Raw genomic sequence first — 21,403 nt, 5'->3', positions numbered from 1 at the left:
TGTGACAATTCGATAACAGAAATGTTGTTCTATTTGGGTTTTTAGTCAGACAAGAAAAGCAAGTTTCAAAGGCACTTCATTTAGAAAGAGGAGCTTGTCAGACAGTGTAAGTTCCTGAGAGTAGAGAGTGTTTTTAATAAACTCAGGAGGGGCTGATCCCAGCTTCTGTTCATCAAGGCTGGGGCTAACAAATATTTCAAATACCACATTGTGGCCTGAGGAGGGGTGGAAGTTGTACCACCACAACCTGACCAGTTTTTTCACTTTGGATATCATTAAGCATGCAGGGATCTTGGGATGACTGGTCATTCTGTCATAATTATTGAAGGTCCACTTAGATAGGGTGCTGATCTCACATCTGCATCTTTTTATTCCTTTTTAGTTTTTTATGAAGGCAACTCAGCTGGAACAAATGAAAGAAGATTATTCATTTATTGGGAAAACTAAAAAAAATACCCGTGTTCAGATAGAACAAGGGGAAGAGGTATGTAAAAGTTAAAGTAATTATTAGGACAGATCTGAGCAGTGAAGGAAGTACAGGAGTTAAACTGCGTAGTTTGGTTTTATTAGATCTCAGTGACATTAAATTTCAAAAACCCAAATATTTCCAAAATTTCATGTTATATCACAGCTTTTCACAGTCATGATTGAACCCCTATTTTCTTTTTTAAGCGTCTTGAAGAACTTAAGCAGCTTTATTTGGAAAAGAAGGAATCTTTCAAAAGCATCACGTTTGTGAATGACATGCAAGCTCGTCTCAAAGAGTTGAAACATCAAATGGTGTGGGCAGTGGTAAATGTCTTGCTAAAATATGTTTGTTCATGTGAAATGTGCTTCATTCCCAGTCTCCTGTGCATATGCTAATATGGGCTTCTTTAGGTGAGTGAGATGGAAAAAGAAGTAGAGCTGCTCAAAGAAGGTGTCAGAGCTGAAGAAGGAAATACGGAGCTCCTTCAGAAGGTCGAAGAATGCCAGGTAGGGGTATGGTCCAAACCATATAGCACTCTAGCTGTAGTCACCCCCCAAGTCAGAGATCTGTTGTGAAGGTTTTCGTGGGTATCATTGCGTTTAGAAAAGAGCAGTGATTTCAGGAGACATCTGGAAGTTTTGGGATGGTTCTTAAGACTTCTGTAGGTAGCAAGAAAAAATAATTTTGTCATACATTCTGATTTGCATATGAAACACATTTTGTGCAGAGAATCTGGCATCATTATTTTGAATCTAGAATCATAGAATAGTTTGCGTGGGAAGAGACCATGAAGATCATCCAGTTCCAACCCCCCTGCCACAGGCAGGGACACCTTCCAATGGATCAGACTGCTCAAAGCCCCATCCCACCTGGCACTGAACACTTCCAGGTATGGGGCATCCACAGCTTCTCTGGGCAGCCTGTGACATTGCCTCACCACCCCCACAATAAAGAATTAATTCCATATAGCTAATCTAAACTTTTTTCTAAATAATTTTCTTTCAGTTCAAACCCATTATTCCTTGTCATATCAATACAGATAATGAAGAATCCCTCTCCAGCTTCCTTTGCCACCCTTCAGATACCAAAAGGCTGCTATGAGGTCTTCATGCGACCTCCACTTCTCCAGGCTGAACAGCCCCAGAACTTCTCAATCTATTAAAAGTCCTCCAAACTGTCCTTGTTAGCACTTACTTTCCTTTTTTAAAAAAATGGTTTTATGGTTTTTTATGGGTTTTTTCTTTATTTTAAAAAGTACGTGTTTCACAATTTCACATTTTTTGGTTTATGGTCAGCATGTCTATGTAGCAATGAAGGAACACTGTCTAGACACTGGTTTCATTTCTTTTGGTGTCATGGTACTTGACCTTATTGTATTAAAAGTCCTGTGGTTGAGTAAACATTGAGATAGGAAAAAAGTTTGCTGTCTGTGTCACAGATTTGGCAGCCTGTTCATTTCCCAAGAATGAACATTTTTGAGTTTTCGTCTTAGCATATCCATGGTGGCAATGTCTTGCTCTTTTTTTTGAAACACAACAGAACTCAAACAATTGAAATGTGTCTGATGGATTCTTTTGAGAGATATTTGTCTTTTAACATTAAGAGGTTTTGAAGAAAATTCTGTTCCATTACGACTTGTTTTGTTTTTTTTTTCACCAAAGGAAAAAGTGAATGAAGCAGAAAAAAAGTACAAAGCAATACAAGAAAAATTGATAACAGTAAGTGAAGAAGCACAAGGCCTTCATCCTCAGTGTATTTCTTTGAAGGCTGAAGTGCAGGCAAAAAGAAAAGCAGTCAATGAAGCTGAGGTAGGCAAAAAAAACCCTTTCAAAGTTCATACCAATTTAAAGCTATAAACTTACCCATGCTCTGCCCGTCTCTAATTCTACACCTGTATCTTGGCTTCTTAAGTCCATGGTGAGTTCAGAACAGGTGCAATTTCCTGCCTGACTGGCAAGTAGTGTCTATTCAGGAGCTCTGGCATTTATGCCTTTACATAGTTACTAAACAGTGTTAAGCTTAGGTCAAAATAAATAAATAGATGTAATTTCTGAAAATCAAGTTATGTTTGTCTGATTTGGTGGAGTTCTGTATTTACTCAAAACTGTACTTCTTTCAGAAATTATTTCTTCTATTTCTTAAACCACTGTATCCTGTTTCCTTGATAGATCGTTTATAATCGCTCCAAAACAGAGTTAAAACGTCTGGAAAAAGACAGGCAACAGCTCCATAAGCAAATTGAAGAACTGAAAAGCTGGTAAATATGGTGTATGTTTATTAAGATATAAGTGGAAAAGAAGTAAGCTTTTCTGATTACTGAGAAAACCTGCAGTAATAGAAAATATTTATTTAGTCTTTGGCAGGGTCCAGTTAAATACCTGAATATTTCTCATCCTGCTCCTTTACATACCAAGATTTTGACTAAAATGCCAAAAGAAGAGGCAACTGGGTAGCAAAAGTGGCTTTTTTGTTTGTTTTGGGGTTGTCTTGGTTTGGTTTGGTTTTGGTGATAACAGATATTCCTTACCTTTCCATGATAGTGCAAAACCAATATGTCTTAAACTAAATGCAATAGGAATGTAACTGGGGAGAGTTACATGTGATTAGAAATCTAAAAAAAAATTAAAATTTGCGTTATTGCTATGTATATCTTGCAGCTTAACAGAATCTTAAATGTAACTGATGAGTAAATCTTCTCTACACTACAAATAATGAAATTCATGCCACTTTTAAATCATCAATATGGTTTTAAAATATGGACCTATGTTCTTTTCTAGTGCTAATCAGGTTTCAGAGCCTGAGAAATTGGAAAGACAAAGGAGAATTGCATACTTAAGGGAACAGTTGAAGGCATTCCATGATGAAGAAGTAATGATTGGTCAGCAGTTGGATCAGTTTCAGCAGGCTATATCTAAATGTAGGGAAGATCATTCTAGACTTAGGTAAGTTGCGGTTTTTGAAATGTAATTGTTTGCCTCTGTTTCAAGTTAGAGGGAATCCCTTCTTTTATGTATCCCTTCTAATGTACCTGTGATCCCTGAGGTATTAGACTCCAGTTTATTTTTCACATTATAAGAGAATAGATACACTTAGGAGTAATTGCTGCTTCTATAGTTAAGGCAATTCACAGAGGCTTTGAGGCAAAGAGCTTCAAATACGAATTTAGCCCATACCCAAGATAGAAAAAACAAAGCACTCTGGCTTTGATTTGAAAAGATGAACTTTTATTGTCCTAAAGGATTTGAGAATTGTTCCTTATTGCACCTGGTGTGTTAATGTAAATGGCTCTTACCAATTATTATAACCAAGGCTTACTCTATGTTTTGTTGAAGATCTTTGAAGACAGTGAAATTGAAAAAGATAATTAGAAATAAAAGAAATTTATTATAATTTATTAGAAATAAAAAAGTCTTGTGGAACTGTTGCAAAGTAGTATTTTTCTCTCTTGCTTTTTTTTTTCCCATGTTTCTTGAAAATATAAAAATCTTAACTGCATGTGTGTACCTAGCTTTACATTGAACTGCTGATACCTTGATACACAATCCTAATTGAAAAACAAGGCTTTATAATTATTTTAGTGCAATTTAGGCTCTATAACTACTGAAAAAAAATCTCTTTTCTTAGGAGAGAAAGCAGTGAAGTGCAGCAAGCACTGGATGCTCACCAAAAACAGCTGAGAGACCTGAAAGACAGTAAAACAAATGCTTTGAAAAGATTTGGACCATATGTACCAGCATTTCTTGAAGCAGTTGAAGTAGCCCATAAACAAGGACGATTTAGAAAGAAACCTCTTGGACCTTTAGGTGAGAACAATTTCTGAAACATACTTTTTCATGGGATATTTTTGTATGGCTGCTAATCTAAGTAGTGGTCTTTTAGAAATATTTGTTCTTTAAGGAACATCAGATATATCTTTTTCTTCTGTACTTCCTGGACTAAAAGTTTTACCCTGGTAGGTTATCTTTTGCTTCTGTTATGCACTCACTTACATCTACTGGCTTTCCTCATTTTCCAGCCATTTTTGTTGAGATATTTTACAATGGTAAACTTTCAATGCATCCCTCCAACTCCCCCACATCCTTAAGGCATCAGAGAACTGTGTTTTGACTGCTTGTTCCTCAGTGGATAGCACTGTCCAGATCATGGACAGATTTGTTCAAAATGTCCAGTGGCTGACTTGTGGGTTTCTCAAACTTAAGATGTTTGGAAGGAACAGGTCAGACAGACACAAATGAGATTCTCTTGGAAAGCTGGCTTTTATTTGTCTTCTGTCCAGCTCTGACAATGGCTGTTATTTTCAGTTTGTGAATGGGAGGAAAGGTTTCAGCATATTCTGGATGTAAAGTACGTGGCATTTACTGCAGGGTAAGAGAATATGTGCCACTGAAGACAGGTGATATAATGGAAATCTTCATGTTTGTTTAATTTGCAGTGTAGTTGTTCCACTGCCTTCATCCGTAAAGCATTAAATTGTTGATTAGCTGTCTTTGCCTTGATATATTTCTGCTAAGCTTTCATAAAATTGGTACCCTAATGGAAGAAAATACAGGCCTCCAACTATGTGTAGATGTCTCTAGGCAGAGAAATTATGTTTGTAGAGTCTTTTAACTTTTAGTCAACCTCTTAAATTTTTTTTTCTACCTATAAGAAAAGTTTATTTTATACTCTTAAAAAAAAGTAGGTCTGTTGTAGAGTCTTTTAACTTTTAGTCAACGTCTTAATTTTTTTTCCTACCTATAAGAAAGGTTTATTTTAGACTCATTTAAAAGCCTGAAATACAACAAAACAAGAACCTTGAGTGGTAAAAATGCTCTACTGAATATTTTCTCATGGAACACAGCACCTAAAGCCTTGCTTCTTATGTTTATTTAGGTGCTTTGATTCATCCAAAAGATCCTGAACTGAACTTGGCTATTGAATGCTGTTTAAAAAGCTCTCTTCAGGCATATTGCTGTGATAATCACAGCGATGAAAGAACTCTTCAGTCACTGATGTCAAAATATTATCCACGTGGACATAGACCTCAGATAATTGTACATAAATTTCAGAATAAAATTTATGATACTAGTCAGAGGTAAGTATGTTTTAAATTTTATTTCTTAGCCTTGATGGTTGAAAAGAACTATTTGTATTTTTTTTTAAGAATCTCATGGGAGTTTTATGAATGTTGTTTTTTTTTTCTTTTCTTCAGAGCTGTTCATCATCCAGAATTCCCAACAGTTCTGACAGCATTGGAAATAGAAAATCCAGTGGTTGCCAATTGTTTGATTGATATGAGGGGTATAGAAACAGTCCTGCTGATTAAAGTAAGCTTTATGCTCCCTGTTGATCTTTAAGGAAAGAGCATGGAGCATTTATGGTGTCTTCACTGGTAGTGTCTGTAATGAATAAAAGAGGTCAAGGAAGTTCTGCTCCCCTCTCTGCCCCATGTGTTTCAGGACCTTTCCTGTTAGTTTCTGGGTTGTTTGCCACTACCTTTCTGGGCCTCTAAGTGGTGTAATTTCCCAGTCTAAATAGTCCATGTGTGGGTAGTCAGCCTCATAAGTGCTGGCTCTGTCTCATGTCTCTCTGTTGGTGGGTTCAGGATGTGCCGCTTTTGGGTAGTCTGGGAGTTAGCAAAATTTCCAAGCTTCCCCTACCAGTTGTACCTAGAAGCTGGTAGCTAAGTTTTCTGGCACTATCTGATTTCTGATCTTAATTGATTTTTGGTATTCTGTTAGTACTGAAGATACCAGCTCCTGCAGATAAGATTACAGATAAAGTATTCAAAGATAAAGATAAGTCGTATATTTTTATTTAGAGAAGGCAGGATATTCTCTTAAGTAAGCAGAACTAATGATCCTTACTTTTTTGTGAATTTTATTTTTCTCCAAAATCTTTTGTCCCAATTTATCCTCTGACGTTCTTACTGGGGAGAGGTGGTTCATGCTCTGTCTGAGGCAGAGCTGACTGTTTATCAAGCATGGCTGTCACTGAGTGGGTTATATAACAGCTGAATTTTTTTAGGCTTTTGTCATGGCAGGAATATTGGGACTCTTCTTCCCCCTCTGCCTGAACTAATCAGTGATTTTCATAACATTATTACCTTTGAGCCCTACCTGAGTAATTTCAACTGAATCTGAAAGAAGTATCCTGTGGAAAAATTAATACATTGGAATGGATAACATGGTTGCCTTGAACAAGGGCACTTAGTCTGGCACTGTCAATGTTGGGATTTTTTACCAACATGTTTCCCTGAACTTTAATCGAATCTTGTTTGATGTCCTTTATCCCTTGCTTTAGAAGCTTCTTTCCTCTATGTTTATTTACTTTTGATAGTTGAATATATCTGTGCATAGTGACCTTCTGGTTAGTGATTTTTTTCCCCCAAGGCAAATTATAAGGGACTGATTAGATTACAGAATTTACAAATAAATGATCAATTAAACTTAGTGGGTTCTTGAGAATGTCTTACTCAACTAAGGAAAGTAGATTCTTGATGTTATAGACAATATTCACATTCTTTCGTTAATGTATTTCTTTTCATTAAGAACTGAAATTATTTCTGGGTGAAAACATCTGGACAACTTTTAAACTCTTCTCTTTAATTATGGTTGCATTTCTGCTGGTGTTATAAGGGCATTTTGTTTTTCAGGATAGCCGTAGGGCTCGTGAGGTAATGCAGTGCAATCGGCCCCCAAGAAACTGTAGAGAAGCTTTCACTGCTGCAGGTGATCAAGTATTTGAACGACGCTATTACTCTTCCAGTTTTGTCAGACCCAAGTTCCTAAGTCAAGATGTTGAGGCAGAAATCAGGTTAGTATCTTTTAACACGTTTGTAGAAAGTGCACTTGTAGGTATGAACAGTGGAATTGCATATTTGTCTATTTGCATGTACACTACTCTCTAATCTCTTCCATTTTCTTTCTGATATTTATACTTCCTTTCTGAGAATTCTAGAAAATCTCTTCATTTCAGTGCCTTTTTGTGATAGGAACAAACTTGCATTGTATTTAGTTGTCTTTCAGTTTGTGGCATGTAGATCTTACCCACCAAGCAGGCATTTTCTTTGCTTAGTACTCAAGAAATCCAGCTACCTTCTTTTGTATGCTTGGTCAAAAAGAGTATGGAGTCAAGGCTGTTTCTTTAAAGATATAATACTTGAACAGAGATGTTGTAGTTTACTGCAAGGGAGGGCTGACTATTCAAACCAAAGTTGTTAGCGCACATCCTCCTGTTGGTTTCAAACTTTGCATCTGTGTTTCCTCAGGCTTTTGACTTCATTCATGGTAGGTATCTCTGAGAATTCTATCACCTTTTATATTTTTAGGGTTTTTTTCTCTCATTGCTTTCAAAATGGTAGTTGAAAAAGCAAAATGTACTTCAACGATTACAAACTCTTGCTGTCACCAAGGAAATTTGTGACAATAGAATACTTTCATTTTGAGGCTCAGATTATATTAGAGACATGTTAGGCAATTTTAGTATTAATAGCTGATAGTATAAACTGAATTGAATGTTGAAATTCATTTTTATAAACTCAGAAGTTTTAAATGTGTCAGTTACTTGTAGTTTGTTCATGTCAGTATATAATGAATTTCACTCAAAAATTATTTTAACTTTCAAAGTGTTACAGGCATTCCATTACCAATTTTGCTATGGGGGAATGATGTAGGCTAGTTAAAAAGAAGTGCATTTTTACCCTTTGTCTTGTAATGCATTTAATTTTTTTTTTGTGTATTTCTGTATGTGTGTGTCAAAATAATATCTGTGTAGTGTGTAACATCTCAATATCACTTTGTTCATAAAGTCACTTGAATAAGGAAATTGAAAACAAACGGGCACAGTTGACAGCCTCTCAACAACGCTTACATTCCATTGAAAATGAGATCAGGCAGAATGAAGATCATCTCTATGGTCATCGGCGACACCAAAAACAGCTACAGGTAAAAATGGGTACAGTGTTAGTTTTTAGAAACTCCTCAGTCTTTTCCCTATTGCATTTTGACTTCTGCAATCTATCTGGAGTGCCTGATAGTTTTTAATTTTTCTCCTTACTTTTCTTGTTTGCTTTAATTTTTTTTTTGTTGTATGCTCTTACAATTGAGGACAGAATGATAGAGGCCACATCAATCATTACACATGCTGTTGTTTCTGTTCGGTATCTTTCCCCACCTTGTGCTAAATCTTACAAATTTATACTGCTATTTTTGATACTAGTAGTAAGTTGTTGCACAGAAAAGACACTTGCATCATATAATGCTTTTCTCTCCTTTATTTCTGTTGTGCCTTGCCTCTTCATTCCCAGAATCTTATCTTCATGCTCTTCTGGTATATTCTTAACCAATCTTGATATGCTGAATATTTCTTCTTTAAGTTCTCTTCATTTTAATTTCTTTATAAACTATTTTACAGCTGTTAGCTTCCTTTCTGTGGTCTCTGGTACTTCTAGGTAGGATATATATTTTTGGTGGCCAGTGGTGCTCCTGGTAGGCCGTGTAACTAATAGATATTATAGAAGTTTGTATTCAGTAAATAATAAGCAAGAAGCAGCAAAAAAACCCCTAGCATGCAGTCTGAAGTGCTGAAGATAAATACTTGGAGAAAAAATACAGTGTATTTTATTAAATTGTCATATTGAATGGAAATATGGTAACTTAATGAATTAAAGCACACAACTTTCAGAATAAGTTATATCTCATGAAAATGAATTCCACAGGTGGGTGTGAAGAGTTGTGTATCTTGTTAGTCACTAACAAAGCTAAAAAATAAAAGTATCTTCTTTCCTGTGATGACTTAAATAAACAAATGTGAACTTTTCTCTTTAGTTAAGCTTCAGAACATGTATTTTCTTTTTCTTCCCAGGCAAAAATAAAAACAGCAAATGCAGAGATAGCAGATCTTGAAAACGTGGAAGAGCACCAGACAGCGGACATCCATATATTAGTAAGAACAGGTTATGCAATTATGTCTAATTAGCATATGGACAATGTCTTTTAATGTTGGCAGTGCTTTGAAATAAGCAAAGCTGGATTGTGAGGAATGGAATGCTTGCCATAATTCTAAACATTTCTGTAAATGGAGGGATTTTATTTATTTTTGGTGATTTAATTTTTTTCCCCAGGTTTTGCAATATTTTTCTTTTTGAATCAGAAAGTATTTATGATGATAATTTAGGAATGATGTTATTTTCTAGGAGACATCAACAATTCACTTACTCTTCCTGTATTGCATTGTGTATTGGATGTATATTGGCCACAGATCCAGAGGGAAGTTACCTTGTTCTTTTCAGTCTTTTCATCACAACTCCGAATAAAATCCTCTTAATTTTCAGTCACATAAATATGAAGTTCCTTTTTTATTTTGCACTTTGATTTAGTGGTCTCCTACAAGGTCTGTCAGTCTCTTCCTTTGGGCTTTAGTGACACTTACATTGAGCTGCTCCTATTCTTATTAGAGTTACAGAGAACTTAATGTAATAATGTGCCCTAATAGTGATAGTTATAAAAATCTGGTACAGTAGTTTACAAATGTGTCTCTTTTTATTATTCTTAAATTTAATACCTTTTGACAGCAAGAAGAAGCTGAAGAAAATAAGGGTAGGATAGAATCTGTGAAACAAGATATGCAGCTACAAAGCAGAGAAATGGAAGAACTGAAAAATAATCTCCAAGCAGCTGAAAAAAAATTAGAAGAGGTGAAAGAAAAAATTCATCAAGTGGAAGAAATTGCTGGCCCAATTAAGGTAACAATAATTTTATATTGTACTTTGATTTGTTCCATTTGTGCGTCAAGGGGAATGAGGTTAAGAAGAGGTGAGGCAGGAGAAAAGAACTTGTTGTTGCCTGTTATTCTTAAGGTCTACCTAGAAGATGGAAATGGAGCATTCCATCTAGAACATGTTGGGAAATGAGCTTGGCAAAATTTTGAAAGTGATGATGATTGTTATGTGTAGAAACTGTAGTGTTTTATGTTTAAAGAGAGTTCATTTCCAGGTGTCTTTAGTCATGGAGTAAAAAGGCAGGAAAACCAGTTTCCTTGACTTTCCTTTCTCGTGCATCACATTTTTTGTTTTGTTTCTAAGAAACCTTGGCTAAGAATGTTCATAACTATTCATTTCTCAAAATATCTTTTGAAGTTCTATATGAATTGGTTGTTATTTTATAAAGTTACATAATCACAGAAGGTACCAGTATATAGTTTTAATTATTCAAGACTACAGAAGGCACCTGGAAATAGCAAAAAAAATAGCAAGACTTAAGACAAATAGCAGAATGGTGACATGCAAATTTTGATATTGGCAAATGGAAGACAATCTCACTTTGGGAAAAGAACTTATGGTTTGAAAATAGAAAACAGAACTAAGAGTTCAGGACATTTATAGTTCTGTAAACTTGTAGAAGGATGAAATAAAGAAAACTTAAAAGATCACTGTGGCAATCTTTTATGTGTTTCATTTAAACTGTAAATGCTGTGTAGTCAGCCCAAATTAAAAGAGCAAACAAAAAGAGTAAGAAAACAAGGCAGCAAAGCAACAGATAAATGTGTTAGTTCTAATGTGTCTAATATGGAAATTCTAGAGATATTATCTATTTTAAAAGAACCACTCTGTATGGAAAGAGATTTATTCAGAATATGAAAACATTTCTTGTTATTTAGAGTACTGAATGCAATTGAGGGAAGCGGTGAAATTCCTGAAGAGATTTTAAATCAGATATGTTGTTAAGTGTTCTACATTTGTTTAATTAACTGTTGACATGTAGCAAGTTTTGTTTTTAAGATAGAATTGGAAAAAAGTAAGAGCATATGTTATTGTTGTTGATGGTTGGTTTTCTTTGTTGTTCTGGGAGTTTTGAGTTGTTTCTTGTTTTTTTTTTTTTTTGTTTGGTTTGGTGTTTTTATTTTTGTTAAGACAAGCCATCTAGTTGACTGGGATGAAGAAGAAAATGTGTCCTAATTTATGTCATTCTTTATACCTCTTTGCTTCTCTGGAAAGATATGTCACTTCAGCGGTATCAGTACTCACATAGAACAGAGGTTTCTGGTGAAGGGTCTGGAGCACAGTTCCTATGAGGAGCAGCTGAGGGAGCTGTGACTGTTTAGCCTGGAGAAAAGGAGCTTCAAGGGGGATCTTAGCAGTCTCTACAACCACCTAAAAGGAGGTTGTAGTGGGGTGGGGCTCAGTCTCTTCTCCTGGGTAACAAGTGACAGAAGGAGAGGAAATGGCTTCAAATTGCAGCCCAGGGGAGGTTTAGTTTAGACACAAGGAGAAAAAATTTGATGGGAAGGGTTGTAACCCATTGGAACAAACTGCCCAGGCAAGTGGTGGAATCACTGTCCCTGGAAGTGTATGGCTGTTGTACTGCAGGATGTGGTTTAGTGGTGTGTATGGTGGTGGTTTTGGGTTGATGGTTGTACTTAATGTTCTCAAAGGTTCCAGCCTTAACTATGCTATGAGTCTATGATTGTGTATTACAGCTATAGCGGGATACTGAATTTCCACACAGAAATGCAGTTCTGACTGATATCACACAGGCATCTGAAGTTCCAGATAGAATGTAGTGTAAAAAATAAATGCATTTTTTTGAGCTTTAGGAGAAAGTATAGCTTTTCTTAAAGATTAAAACATCACCTCAAGATATAATTCCTAAAATCATTGCATGTATTTGTTCCTTGTCAGAATTGAGCATAGACTTTCTCATAAGCTTCTGTTAAAGCTCCCAGACTCTAGAAGCAGTGTTACTGAAACCAAAATAAGTTAGAACAACCTCTGAGAAGCCAGTAAACACTACAGAGATTCTCAGGAATCTACTCCAAACAGCTCACATCGTGATTTGTTCCAAACAGGCTGAATTAAACCAGGCTGAGTCAGAAGTGGAAAACAGTAAACGCCATTTGCAGCACTATGAGGAGAAACAGAGAGAACACGTGGCTTGCATAAATAAGCACAAAAATTTACTAGTTTCCAAAGAAAAGGAATTAGAGGTATGTATGGTGGGGTTTTTTTTAGCTATTGAAGTCAGATGGTCATGATTCTTCTAATATTTAATCATAAATCATTCTGCTTGTATAACATACAGACCATATTAATACACTCAGCTGCACTGAGTATTCTCTCAGCTATGTCCTACACTGACTATCTAAAGCAAGTAAAGGAATTTTGTGTAAGTGAATTGAGACCTCTTTTTTTCTGATAGGACACCAGTTCTCTCTTGACAGATAAATTAGAGTTCATCCATCTAGGAACATTTCTTCCATGTTTTGCAGTGAGAAGATTAAAATTACTTAAAATTTGTGGCTTAAGTTAAATTGAATAATACTGTTTTGGTTTCTTTAGTGGTAGGGTTTTCCTTGTACAGGCCCCATATCTGGTCTTTTGAAGACTTACCTAATCGAGCCTTATTAAATAACTCTGAAATCACATCCATAAAGAATTTTGTAAGACTGCCCTATTTAAATATGGTGATTTTGGTTCCTTATTTGCATTAGTTAAATAACTGTGATTGTATTAAAAATCTTGGATACAGTTCTTGGCACTGAAATAACTACTCATGTATAAATGTTGTCAATAAAATTGTTAACTGGGTTTGCTGTAATGAAAACAGAAAGAACACTAAAATACTGTTATTGCTTGGAGTTTGTAGCATAAAATACTTATTGGGAAGAGTAAACAGATTTTTGAAAAATGTGACAATTGTTTGAGTTTCAAACATTCCTTTAGGAAAAAACAGCAAAAGCAAGGCAAATCTTCTCAGAGCCCATCAGGGTCAGCAGAACTGTTAAAAGTCTTGATGCAGAAATGAATCGCTTGAGAGAGAAGATAAATTTAGAAAGCAGTCGCCATGGAAACAGAGAAGAAATAATCCAGTAAGTCATCTTTACTGTCTAAAACAGTTCAGGTGGGATGGAAAAGAGAGGGGAAAGAAGAGTTTTTTTACTGACTCACTATGTGTTTATGTGTTGTTTTACTCCTTAAGCTATCTATGAAGCTGTAGAAACGTTTTGTACTCCTTCTCCCAGTACTGAACAGGCTTAAGAGTCCTGAAACACCTTCCAGTGGTTTTTCAGCAGCATGTGTGCTACATATATGATGTTACCAGTAATCAGACACTCTCTTAATGTTTTGAAGTATCCCGGTTACAACAACACGAATTTAACTCACCACATTGTTTTGTGATGCATTGAGGATTAAGCATAATTGTAGTTTGATTAACTAATGCACACGCTGGGAAGCTCCTTGAGTGTATTTCAAGGAAGCGCTCCCCTCAGATATTCTTGACCGTGGAGAAACCAGTCATTCATTCTCCCCGGTAAAAGAATTTATTTTCAGAAGAATTAAAAATGGAATTAAGATTTAATTTTTGTCCACATTTCATTGTGAATATTGTCTTACTTATCACATGCATTTAACTTTCACATAAATTCTCACAAGACAGTTTTCATTTGAATATTTTTGTTATCAAAATTATTTTCAGCATTTAAAACAATTGCTCAGTTTTAATGCTCCAAACCTTGCTTCTGACAGGCAGTTTCAGCATGCAAAGGAAAGGTACGAAGATGCAAGCAATACAGTAAAGAACTTACGGAGATTTATTGGGTTGCTGGATGCAGTGATGGTAGAGAGGCTCAAAATGTATCGGCAGTTCTTAAAGTGAGTTTGAGACAGTGTTCACAACAATCTTTTTAACCTGTGATTGCTACCACTTTCAAGCTTATTATGCCTGAGAGTTTAGAGGCAGCCTGGACTGACAGCTGGAAAAGCAGTGAGGTAGTGGAGCCTGTGTTTTGTTTCATCCCAAAGACCTCAGCTGTGATGACTTCATCCAAGGCAGTTCTGTTTGAATGCTGGTTGTGATCAGTAAAATGTTAACAACATCTTAGGACTTGTAATAGTCTGGGCTGTCAGTCATTTTTATTGATTATAATCAGTAGTGCTGAGCTCCTGTAATTTCATTTTAGGCCAAATGATTCTCCTCTGTGCTGAAAATTTTGAAGCTCTTGATTCAGATTCTATAATTCGACAGCTTTTTCTCCATTAATCTGTGTACATCCCTTCTTTTTTGCTTCAGTCCCTTAATATCTTATGCCTATCCATGAAGGTTTTTGTTGTTTCCTTTCTTCAAAAGGATTCTCTCCAGTATGTCTAATGTTGCCCGCTTGACAGTGCAGTTGATTTTTGGGGGAATACTGTTATTGGAGGAGGGCTTAATATTTAATGATGTGGAACTGTTGATGAAAATCTGTTGTGCATGAAAATCACTTTTCATGTATTTAAAAACTTGCTCCCCTAATGTTTGTTTGCTTGATTTAAGGACCCTTTCTATGCGATGCAGACTCCACTTTGAGCATTTATTACGTGTTCGAGGTTGCTCTGGACATATAAAGTTTGATCACAAGAATGAGACACTTTCCATAACAGTAAGTTATTTTATATTTCTTCAGTTACTATAATATATAATGAATTATTATCTATTTTAGTCTCAGATACTAGAAATGCATTGCAAATGATAGCATAAATTGTTTTTCCCTTTGCAAAAGGTGATACACTAAGTTGTAATGTTATACATATTCTGATCAAGTAATCAATTTAATCATATAAAAGAGGTAGTTATGATTACAAGTAGAAAATTGTGAAGTATAAGGTGTAGAAATGTTAGGAGTTTTGTGCTTGAAATATTCAGCAAGAAATTGCTGGACTTTAATGTTCTGGTTAGGAAACTATGGAGATTGTCATGCATACCAGTTATGCTGCTTGGAAACCCCCTACCCTACCCATCTTGGTTTGAATATTCCAATCAGTAGGCCTCAGTAGAGATGACCAATGATTGTTTTAGGACAAGAATGCTGACGAAGTTATATAACTAACAAAACCAGTCATTGCAAAGGTTAAACTTAAGAGTGGGCATATTATGTATGCGTAATATGTAAAAGAACTTATGTAACAATGATTCAGCAGAAAAAGTATGCAAAAATGGCTGGATTTTGTCTGTGGAGCGGGACACACGTTGGAGGAGTTTCCAAAAGCCTCAATGAAGAAGTGTCTGCTTAATCACAACAAATAGGTGTCGAATAAGTTTCTTTAGTCCCATTTGGTAACAGTAGGATGTTACTGAAAACAAGCAAGGACAGAAAACATTGCTATTTTAAATGGTTGCTAGATGACAAGTAATAAATGTGAATTGGTCATCCAGTCTTTCAAAATAACTCATTCCTGGATCATTGATAGGAAGTTCAGCAGTATTTATGTGGTCCTTAATGGCTCTGGTTGTTATTTAAACAACTTAATGCAGGTAAACTTTGGTGGGTTTTTTTCTGTGTGTATTTTAACATACATCCCAAAAAGTTTTATCATGGATTTATTTACTTTTGTTTCTGTGGCAGACTTCAGTTTTAGGGATTAAGGGGAAAAATGTGCCGTGACAACATAAATATATGTCACAGTCCTAATTAGACAGGTGAAGCACATGTATCTGAAGAACTAAACTCAGGCCATAAAATGTGAAGTCTTTACTTGGCTTTATCAGAATATATTTTTTCACTAGCTGATGTCTCACATATCTCACCAAAGAGATCTGTATTTAGTCAAGGAATATAAGTTGCAAAAAGAAAACAATTCCCTGCAAAAAAAGATTCCACTTCAAAAGAATCCTTATTTGCCGGCTTAACTTGTTAAAGGCAATGCAGTTTGCAGGGCAAGAAAATGCCCAAGTTTCATCTTACAGAAGGAGCACCACAAGATGTCATCATAATCAATGTAACCAAATGGCTGTTCACAATGTTTCATGTATTCCATGTAAAGAATCCCTTCCTCATTTAAAATTCTTCTGTAAATCAATTACCTGCTCTTTTATTGTTCCTGGTAACCATGGGATTTTACTCTTATGTAAACATTTATTTGTTGACATTTATTAAACACCGTGTAACAGCTATTAGAAATAGAGATTTGAATAACAAACTCTGGCAAGTCATTTAATCTGTTCAGTGTTTATGACTGTGATTGAAGAAATTTTAGTGATCTTAGAAATTTGTTACTGAATGGTTAGGGGCCATTCCATTCTAGAATGGCAGTTGCAGTGAAATGCAGAAAAGTGTTTTCAAGTGATCTCTGTTCGTGTATAATGTGTTTGCTGTTAAAATTATGATTGTGTTAGTATGTCATCATCTCAGATTTAAAAACTGTTCCAATATTTTTATTTCAAGGTTCAGCCTCGAGAGGAAGAAAGAGCTGCCCGTAGTGATCTGAGATCCTTATCAGGAGGTGAACGTTCCTTCTCCACAGTTTGTTTTATTCTTTCTCTGTGGAACATTTCTGAATCTCCTTTCAGATGCATGGATGAATTTGATGTCTACATGGTATATAGTTTAAACTTAAACTATATCTTCCATTCTGATTTGTGTAAATTAGTAAAATAGTTGGGTTGTTACTTGTATTTGATTAAATTTAAAACCACTATGGTTGACTGCAAATTATAAAAAGCTCCCATACCAAAATCAAAATCCCCCAAAACAAAATCTGTTAGTGATCTTGTATCCTTTGTTTGGTGAGTTTTGAAGCTTGTTGTGTTTCTGAAGTTGATATCCAGAAATATGAGCCTTTCTGTTAATTTACGTGCTCAAACCATTGTTCAGCACAAAAATAATAAATCAGCTGGTACTGTGTTTGTCAGAGGTTGACTCTGCAGGTTGCTGGGACATTCTGGGCTTGACATGTGCTTTGATTTCTGCCAATTTTGAGGTCAGTGTGGGTTTTTTCAGAGCAAATTTAGCAATTGGGTTCACTGTTGCTACTCATTTTATAGAAACTCATACTTCAGCTAGGAGAATTTTTCCAAGATGTTGGAATGCAGAATAATGAACAATAAATACTAATGTTGATAAAACTGATAAATCTTATTTTTGTGCACAACTTCTGTGGACAGGCCACTAATCCATTTTGAAATTTACTTCCTTTTTTTTAAGATTTATTTCCTATTTATTAAATATGCAAGGTGGTATGAGTTTGAGAAAATATTTACTTCTGTGAGACAAAGATTTGATACTGCCTTATTTAATTTTGTCTGTGTCCCTTCCTCATCAGTCATTTATTTACTAGGAATCACTTAGAGGGAACAAAGATAATAGAGTTTCTATTAAAGAATTTTAAAAAGGACGGTATGCGTCTAAGATAGTGAAACATCATTTTTCAGACAACTTTCAAATCTTAGATCCTCTTGTAAAAGTTAGTTGTGGAGAAGTTTGCCCATCTTTTCAGAAAAGGATGGATTCTCAGAACTGTAGGCCTTGCAAAGGGCTTGCATGTCATCTATTCCATAAATTATTCCAACAATTTGTCTTTGCACCCCAATGCCAGTAATGCAGCCCTACTGTCCACACGTTCTGTGGTTTTGGTGTAGTCACAGAGGGCCCACCACATGAGGACTCCATGGTGTGTTTTCGTGGGAGATCTCTGCTTTCTTGAGCAGCAGGGCACAGCAGTAGAGCGTGGTTGGTCCCTCCTAGTAACAGCTTCCTATTGTGCATCCTTTTCAGTAAGCCTAATGCATAAGGTTCCATTCAAAATAGTAATAGTGATATTAACAATAATAGTCCTAATAAAAACAAGCTCCATAATATCATAGGTTTCATGGAACCCTTAAATCCTTTCAGCTGATTTTTCAGGCAGGATTTTACAGGAAATATTATTCAGCTAAAGTACAGTTCATCTCAGCATACCAATAAAGTAAGAAGTACATCAAAGTATGTATGTACATCAAAGACGATAGAAAAACACTGTAATTAGATGAATGTGTGATGTTTCTAATAGAAGCTTTTCATTGCCCATGTATGCTAAAAAGTACAGTCTAAGAATTTTCCAGGCTTATGGATTTTTACCCTAATGTTTCTCCAGGTTTTCTTAGCTTTTATTAGTCTTAGTTAGATATTTTCTTTAGCTAGCCTTGACTGTATAGCAGTTAATTCTGGTAGGTTTTCTAGAATCATGCTTTCTAATGTATTTTTTACTGTCAGTACCACTACCTGACAAATCTTTTGTCTTTAGGATATGGTTAACAGAAGAATTGCCATCGACATGATTCTGGAGAGGGCTGATTTTCAGCCCTATCGACAGTTCATTTTGTTCACCCCCCTGAGCATGAGGTAATACTCTTGTGGTTTATCTCAGGACAGAAGAATTGCAGGGAGTGTAAGCTGAAAAAATTGAATGTGAGGAGAAAGAAATTTTGTTGTTTGTCACAATAGAACATAAAAATTGAAGCAGTTCTGTGAATTTAAAGGGTTTTTTTTAACATAATGGTAATTCATTGGGACTGGAACAGTTTATCTGAAATAACAACTTTTAGAAATGTTTTATTTTGTCAAACAGGCTCTTCTTAGCCTAGCTTTGTATGTCCCTCTCCTGTCCCAAAAATAGCAAAAGAAGGAATTTTTCAGTTAGTGCTATACTACTTTAAAGGGGTTTGTCATTTGAGTTGATTTCATTTTCTGGGTTTTAATGTTGCTGATCTCTAGAGAGTCATAGCTTACACCATCTTTTAAATTTGTCATCTAGTGGTTCAGAATTCTTTCAAAACCTCTGTATAAAGGTAGAGCCATTCCCAGTTTAAGGGGACAGTCGTGTCTCTAACCTGGTGCAGCCAGCTCCTCTCTATTAACCCAGTGTAATTAGTGAAGCCTGGGAGGGTAATTAAAGCAGTCTTCAAAAAGAAGTTGATTTATTCCTAATTGTCTTCCCTCACTAAAGTATATAAAAAGCAGAGTAGTGGTATCTGTTGTTATTTCAGTGGAAATGCTTTTGTGGAGATTTTCTAAAACTAGTAAGCAACGCAGGATTTTTTTGTATAGTTACCGTTAAAAAAATTAGTAATTCAGGTTCACTTTGAATTTCTTACATTGTTCCATGTTTCATGTTCAGCAGACGTTAAATTTAAGAAAAATATGGGGGCAACTTCAAGAAAAATCCATTTAGGACAATCAGTGGAAAAGCCTGTGTGAATTTATGTTTGGTAAATTAGTTAATTCTTGGTATGTTGGGATTGATTACATGTGTGTATAGTGTGTGTTACTTCAGTATCTGTAAGGCAAATCCTTACTTGTATTCCATAATTTGTTCATTTGAAGGTTTTGGTAAAAGAACCTTTTCTCTAATTAAGGCAGTCTTAATTGTTAGAAATCACATGATTGAAATGAGTGCTTGTCTTTACCTGAAGGTTTTATTCAACTCAGGCCCAGGATCAGTTCAGTGAAGCCTAAGCTTCACCTTATGTTACTGTTTTTTAAAACTGACAAAGAAAAAAGGTGGAGTTATTTAAAGGAAAATACGTATTTTAAAGAATCAAATGGAAGTACTGAAATTCTTGGAGAAGAAACACTGTTTAAATGATGCATCCTTTATTTTTAGTTCTCTGCCTACGAGTCCCCATATTCACATCCTCCGTATGCCAGACCCTCCAAGAGACCAAAGAGCACTGACTTTCCAAAATAGGAATGACAGAGATGAAGATCAATAAGTATCTCTGTATGAATATGGTATTATATTGGGGACAAATGTGTCATAATATATGTAAAAGTATTGTTTCCTGATTCTGAAAAAGATGTTAAATTGTTAGATACTCTCAGGAAGATATTTCTGTATTGTTATTAATTATTTTTTAAAGGATTACTGTGTGTACACAGAAGAAGAATAAGCACAGTTTGGATAAGGAGAAAATTTTGAATGTTCTGTTGATATTTTTGGCTACCAGTTGTAGAATTTTTTATCTGTTGTTCTGATTTTTCTTCTGAAAATATTGAAATATATTTTGTATAACTATAAATAATATTTTAATAAAGTGTTTGAACTATTACTTGTGGTAATGTTTTAGTGTCGCTACACACTTAAAATCAGCATTAAGTTACAAATACTGTTTTCTTCCTAGCTGTGCTTTATTTCTTAAATGTGCAGTAATATATGCAGTAAAAGGTGTTTCATTTATTTTCCAGTGAAACCACCCACAGTAGCTGAATATGAGCAACTATTAGAACTTACACTTTCATAAAGAGAAAAGGGAAAATTTTATATGTAGTATATTATCTTGGTGGGAAAATAGTTCTCTCATTCCTTTCTTAATGGGTTTGAGTGTCTTTGGACATGAGCTTCTAAACCCCAGCAAGCTGTGTCTTTATAAACTAGATTCTTAATTCCAGTGAACTGGTTCTTACACACTCTTGAGTTTCCAGGTACAGAATAAGTCTCTAAATATTAATTTTATTATAATAAACTACAGAGACACAGTCTTTCCAATATATAGGAATGAAGTAGAATAAGAATTTTGGGAAGTAATACTTTGACTTTTCTACAGCATTGTAGAGCTGTGTTTTGTTGGGTCTGCGTGCCCTCTCTCACTCCCCTTCCACATTTCCCTGGGACCAGAGTACTTAAACTTGATTTGTTTAGATATTGCAAGCATTTACTGGGAATAAGAGGGAGAAAGAAGAAGCAGATTTTTCAAACTCATTCAAATTAACCTGTTTTTCTTGTCCTGTTCTTTTTTTTTCTCCAGGAACTTGAAATTTTTGGCAACTCTTCAAAAAACCCCCAGTTTTTAGAGTTCAGCTGCATTTCTTTTTTGTTGTTGTTTTTGGGGATTTTTTGTGGTTTTTGATGTTACATGGTTACAGGAGCCATTGAGACTACTCAGAGAACAACATTCAACAGTTTCTGCACTTTTTACTGAACAGCAGTTCCTCAATAAAACCTTATTACAGTGTAAGTTTTGACTTGACTTGGTAGCGTAATTTGTTTTCAGTCAGTACAGTATTAAACTTGTAGGTTTCTTTAAAATATGGAAGCTAGGTAGGAAATCCACCTTAGAGAATCATGGATCCATAAAAAATGCTGATTTGTAAGGCACCCACCAGCTGACTTCTGGCAACTTGAAGTCCTGCATAAGGGGAAGGGCAGTTGAGCTGGAAGTGTCC

The 21,403-nt window shown here is 35.4% G+C and overlaps 1 protein-coding gene across 3 annotated transcripts in view; it reads left to right on the top strand.

Annotated features, from left to right (window-relative positions):
• Positions 1–21,139, top strand: part of SMC6 (structural maintenance of chromosomes 6) — a 44,199-nt gene extending 23,060 nt beyond the window's left edge. Inside the window, exons 8-28 of one of the 3 annotated variants that reach the window (XM_064707754.1) lie at positions 383–484; positions 673–792; positions 880–975; positions 2,131–2,277; positions 2,638–2,726; positions 3,247–3,411; positions 4,094–4,272; positions 5,342–5,543; positions 5,661–5,775; positions 7,104–7,264; positions 8,259–8,394; positions 9,314–9,394; positions 10,023–10,193; positions 12,296–12,433; positions 13,170–13,315; positions 13,974–14,099; positions 14,761–14,866; positions 16,649–16,801; positions 18,486–18,583; positions 19,845–19,972; positions 20,986–21,139. In XM_064707754.1, the coding sequence (XP_064563824.1) occupies positions 383–484; positions 673–792; positions 880–975; positions 2,131–2,277; positions 2,638–2,726; positions 3,247–3,411; positions 4,094–4,272; positions 5,342–5,543; positions 5,661–5,775; positions 7,104–7,264; positions 8,259–8,394; positions 9,314–9,394; positions 10,023–10,193; positions 12,296–12,433; positions 13,170–13,315; positions 13,974–14,099; positions 14,761–14,866; positions 16,649–16,801; positions 18,486–18,583; positions 19,845–19,953 (2,640 nt within the window). In that variant the 3' untranslated portion in view covers positions 19,954–19,972; positions 20,986–21,139. Of the gene's footprint in view, positions 1–382; positions 485–672; positions 793–879; positions 976–2,130; positions 2,278–2,637; positions 2,727–3,246; positions 3,412–4,093; positions 4,273–5,341; positions 5,544–5,660; positions 5,776–7,103; positions 7,265–8,258; positions 8,395–9,313; positions 9,395–10,022; positions 10,194–12,295; positions 12,434–13,169; positions 13,316–13,973; positions 14,100–14,760; positions 14,867–16,648; positions 16,802–18,485; positions 18,584–19,844; positions 20,290–20,985 lie in introns of those variants that run through there. The other 2 variants (XR_010439520.1, XM_064707755.1) reach the window with 2 other exon arrangements.
• Positions 21,140–21,403: the final 264 nt, after the last annotated feature.

Source organism: Zonotrichia leucophrys, chromosome 3 (assembly GCF_028769735.1).
Source record: "Zonotrichia leucophrys gambelii isolate GWCS_2022_RI chromosome 3, RI_Zleu_2.0, whole genome shotgun sequence".
NCBI lineage: Eukaryota > Metazoa > Chordata > Aves > Passeriformes > Passerellidae > Zonotrichia > Zonotrichia leucophrys.
Note: the sequence above shows the minus strand (reverse complement) of the source record. Positions and strands in the feature narration are given on the sequence as shown.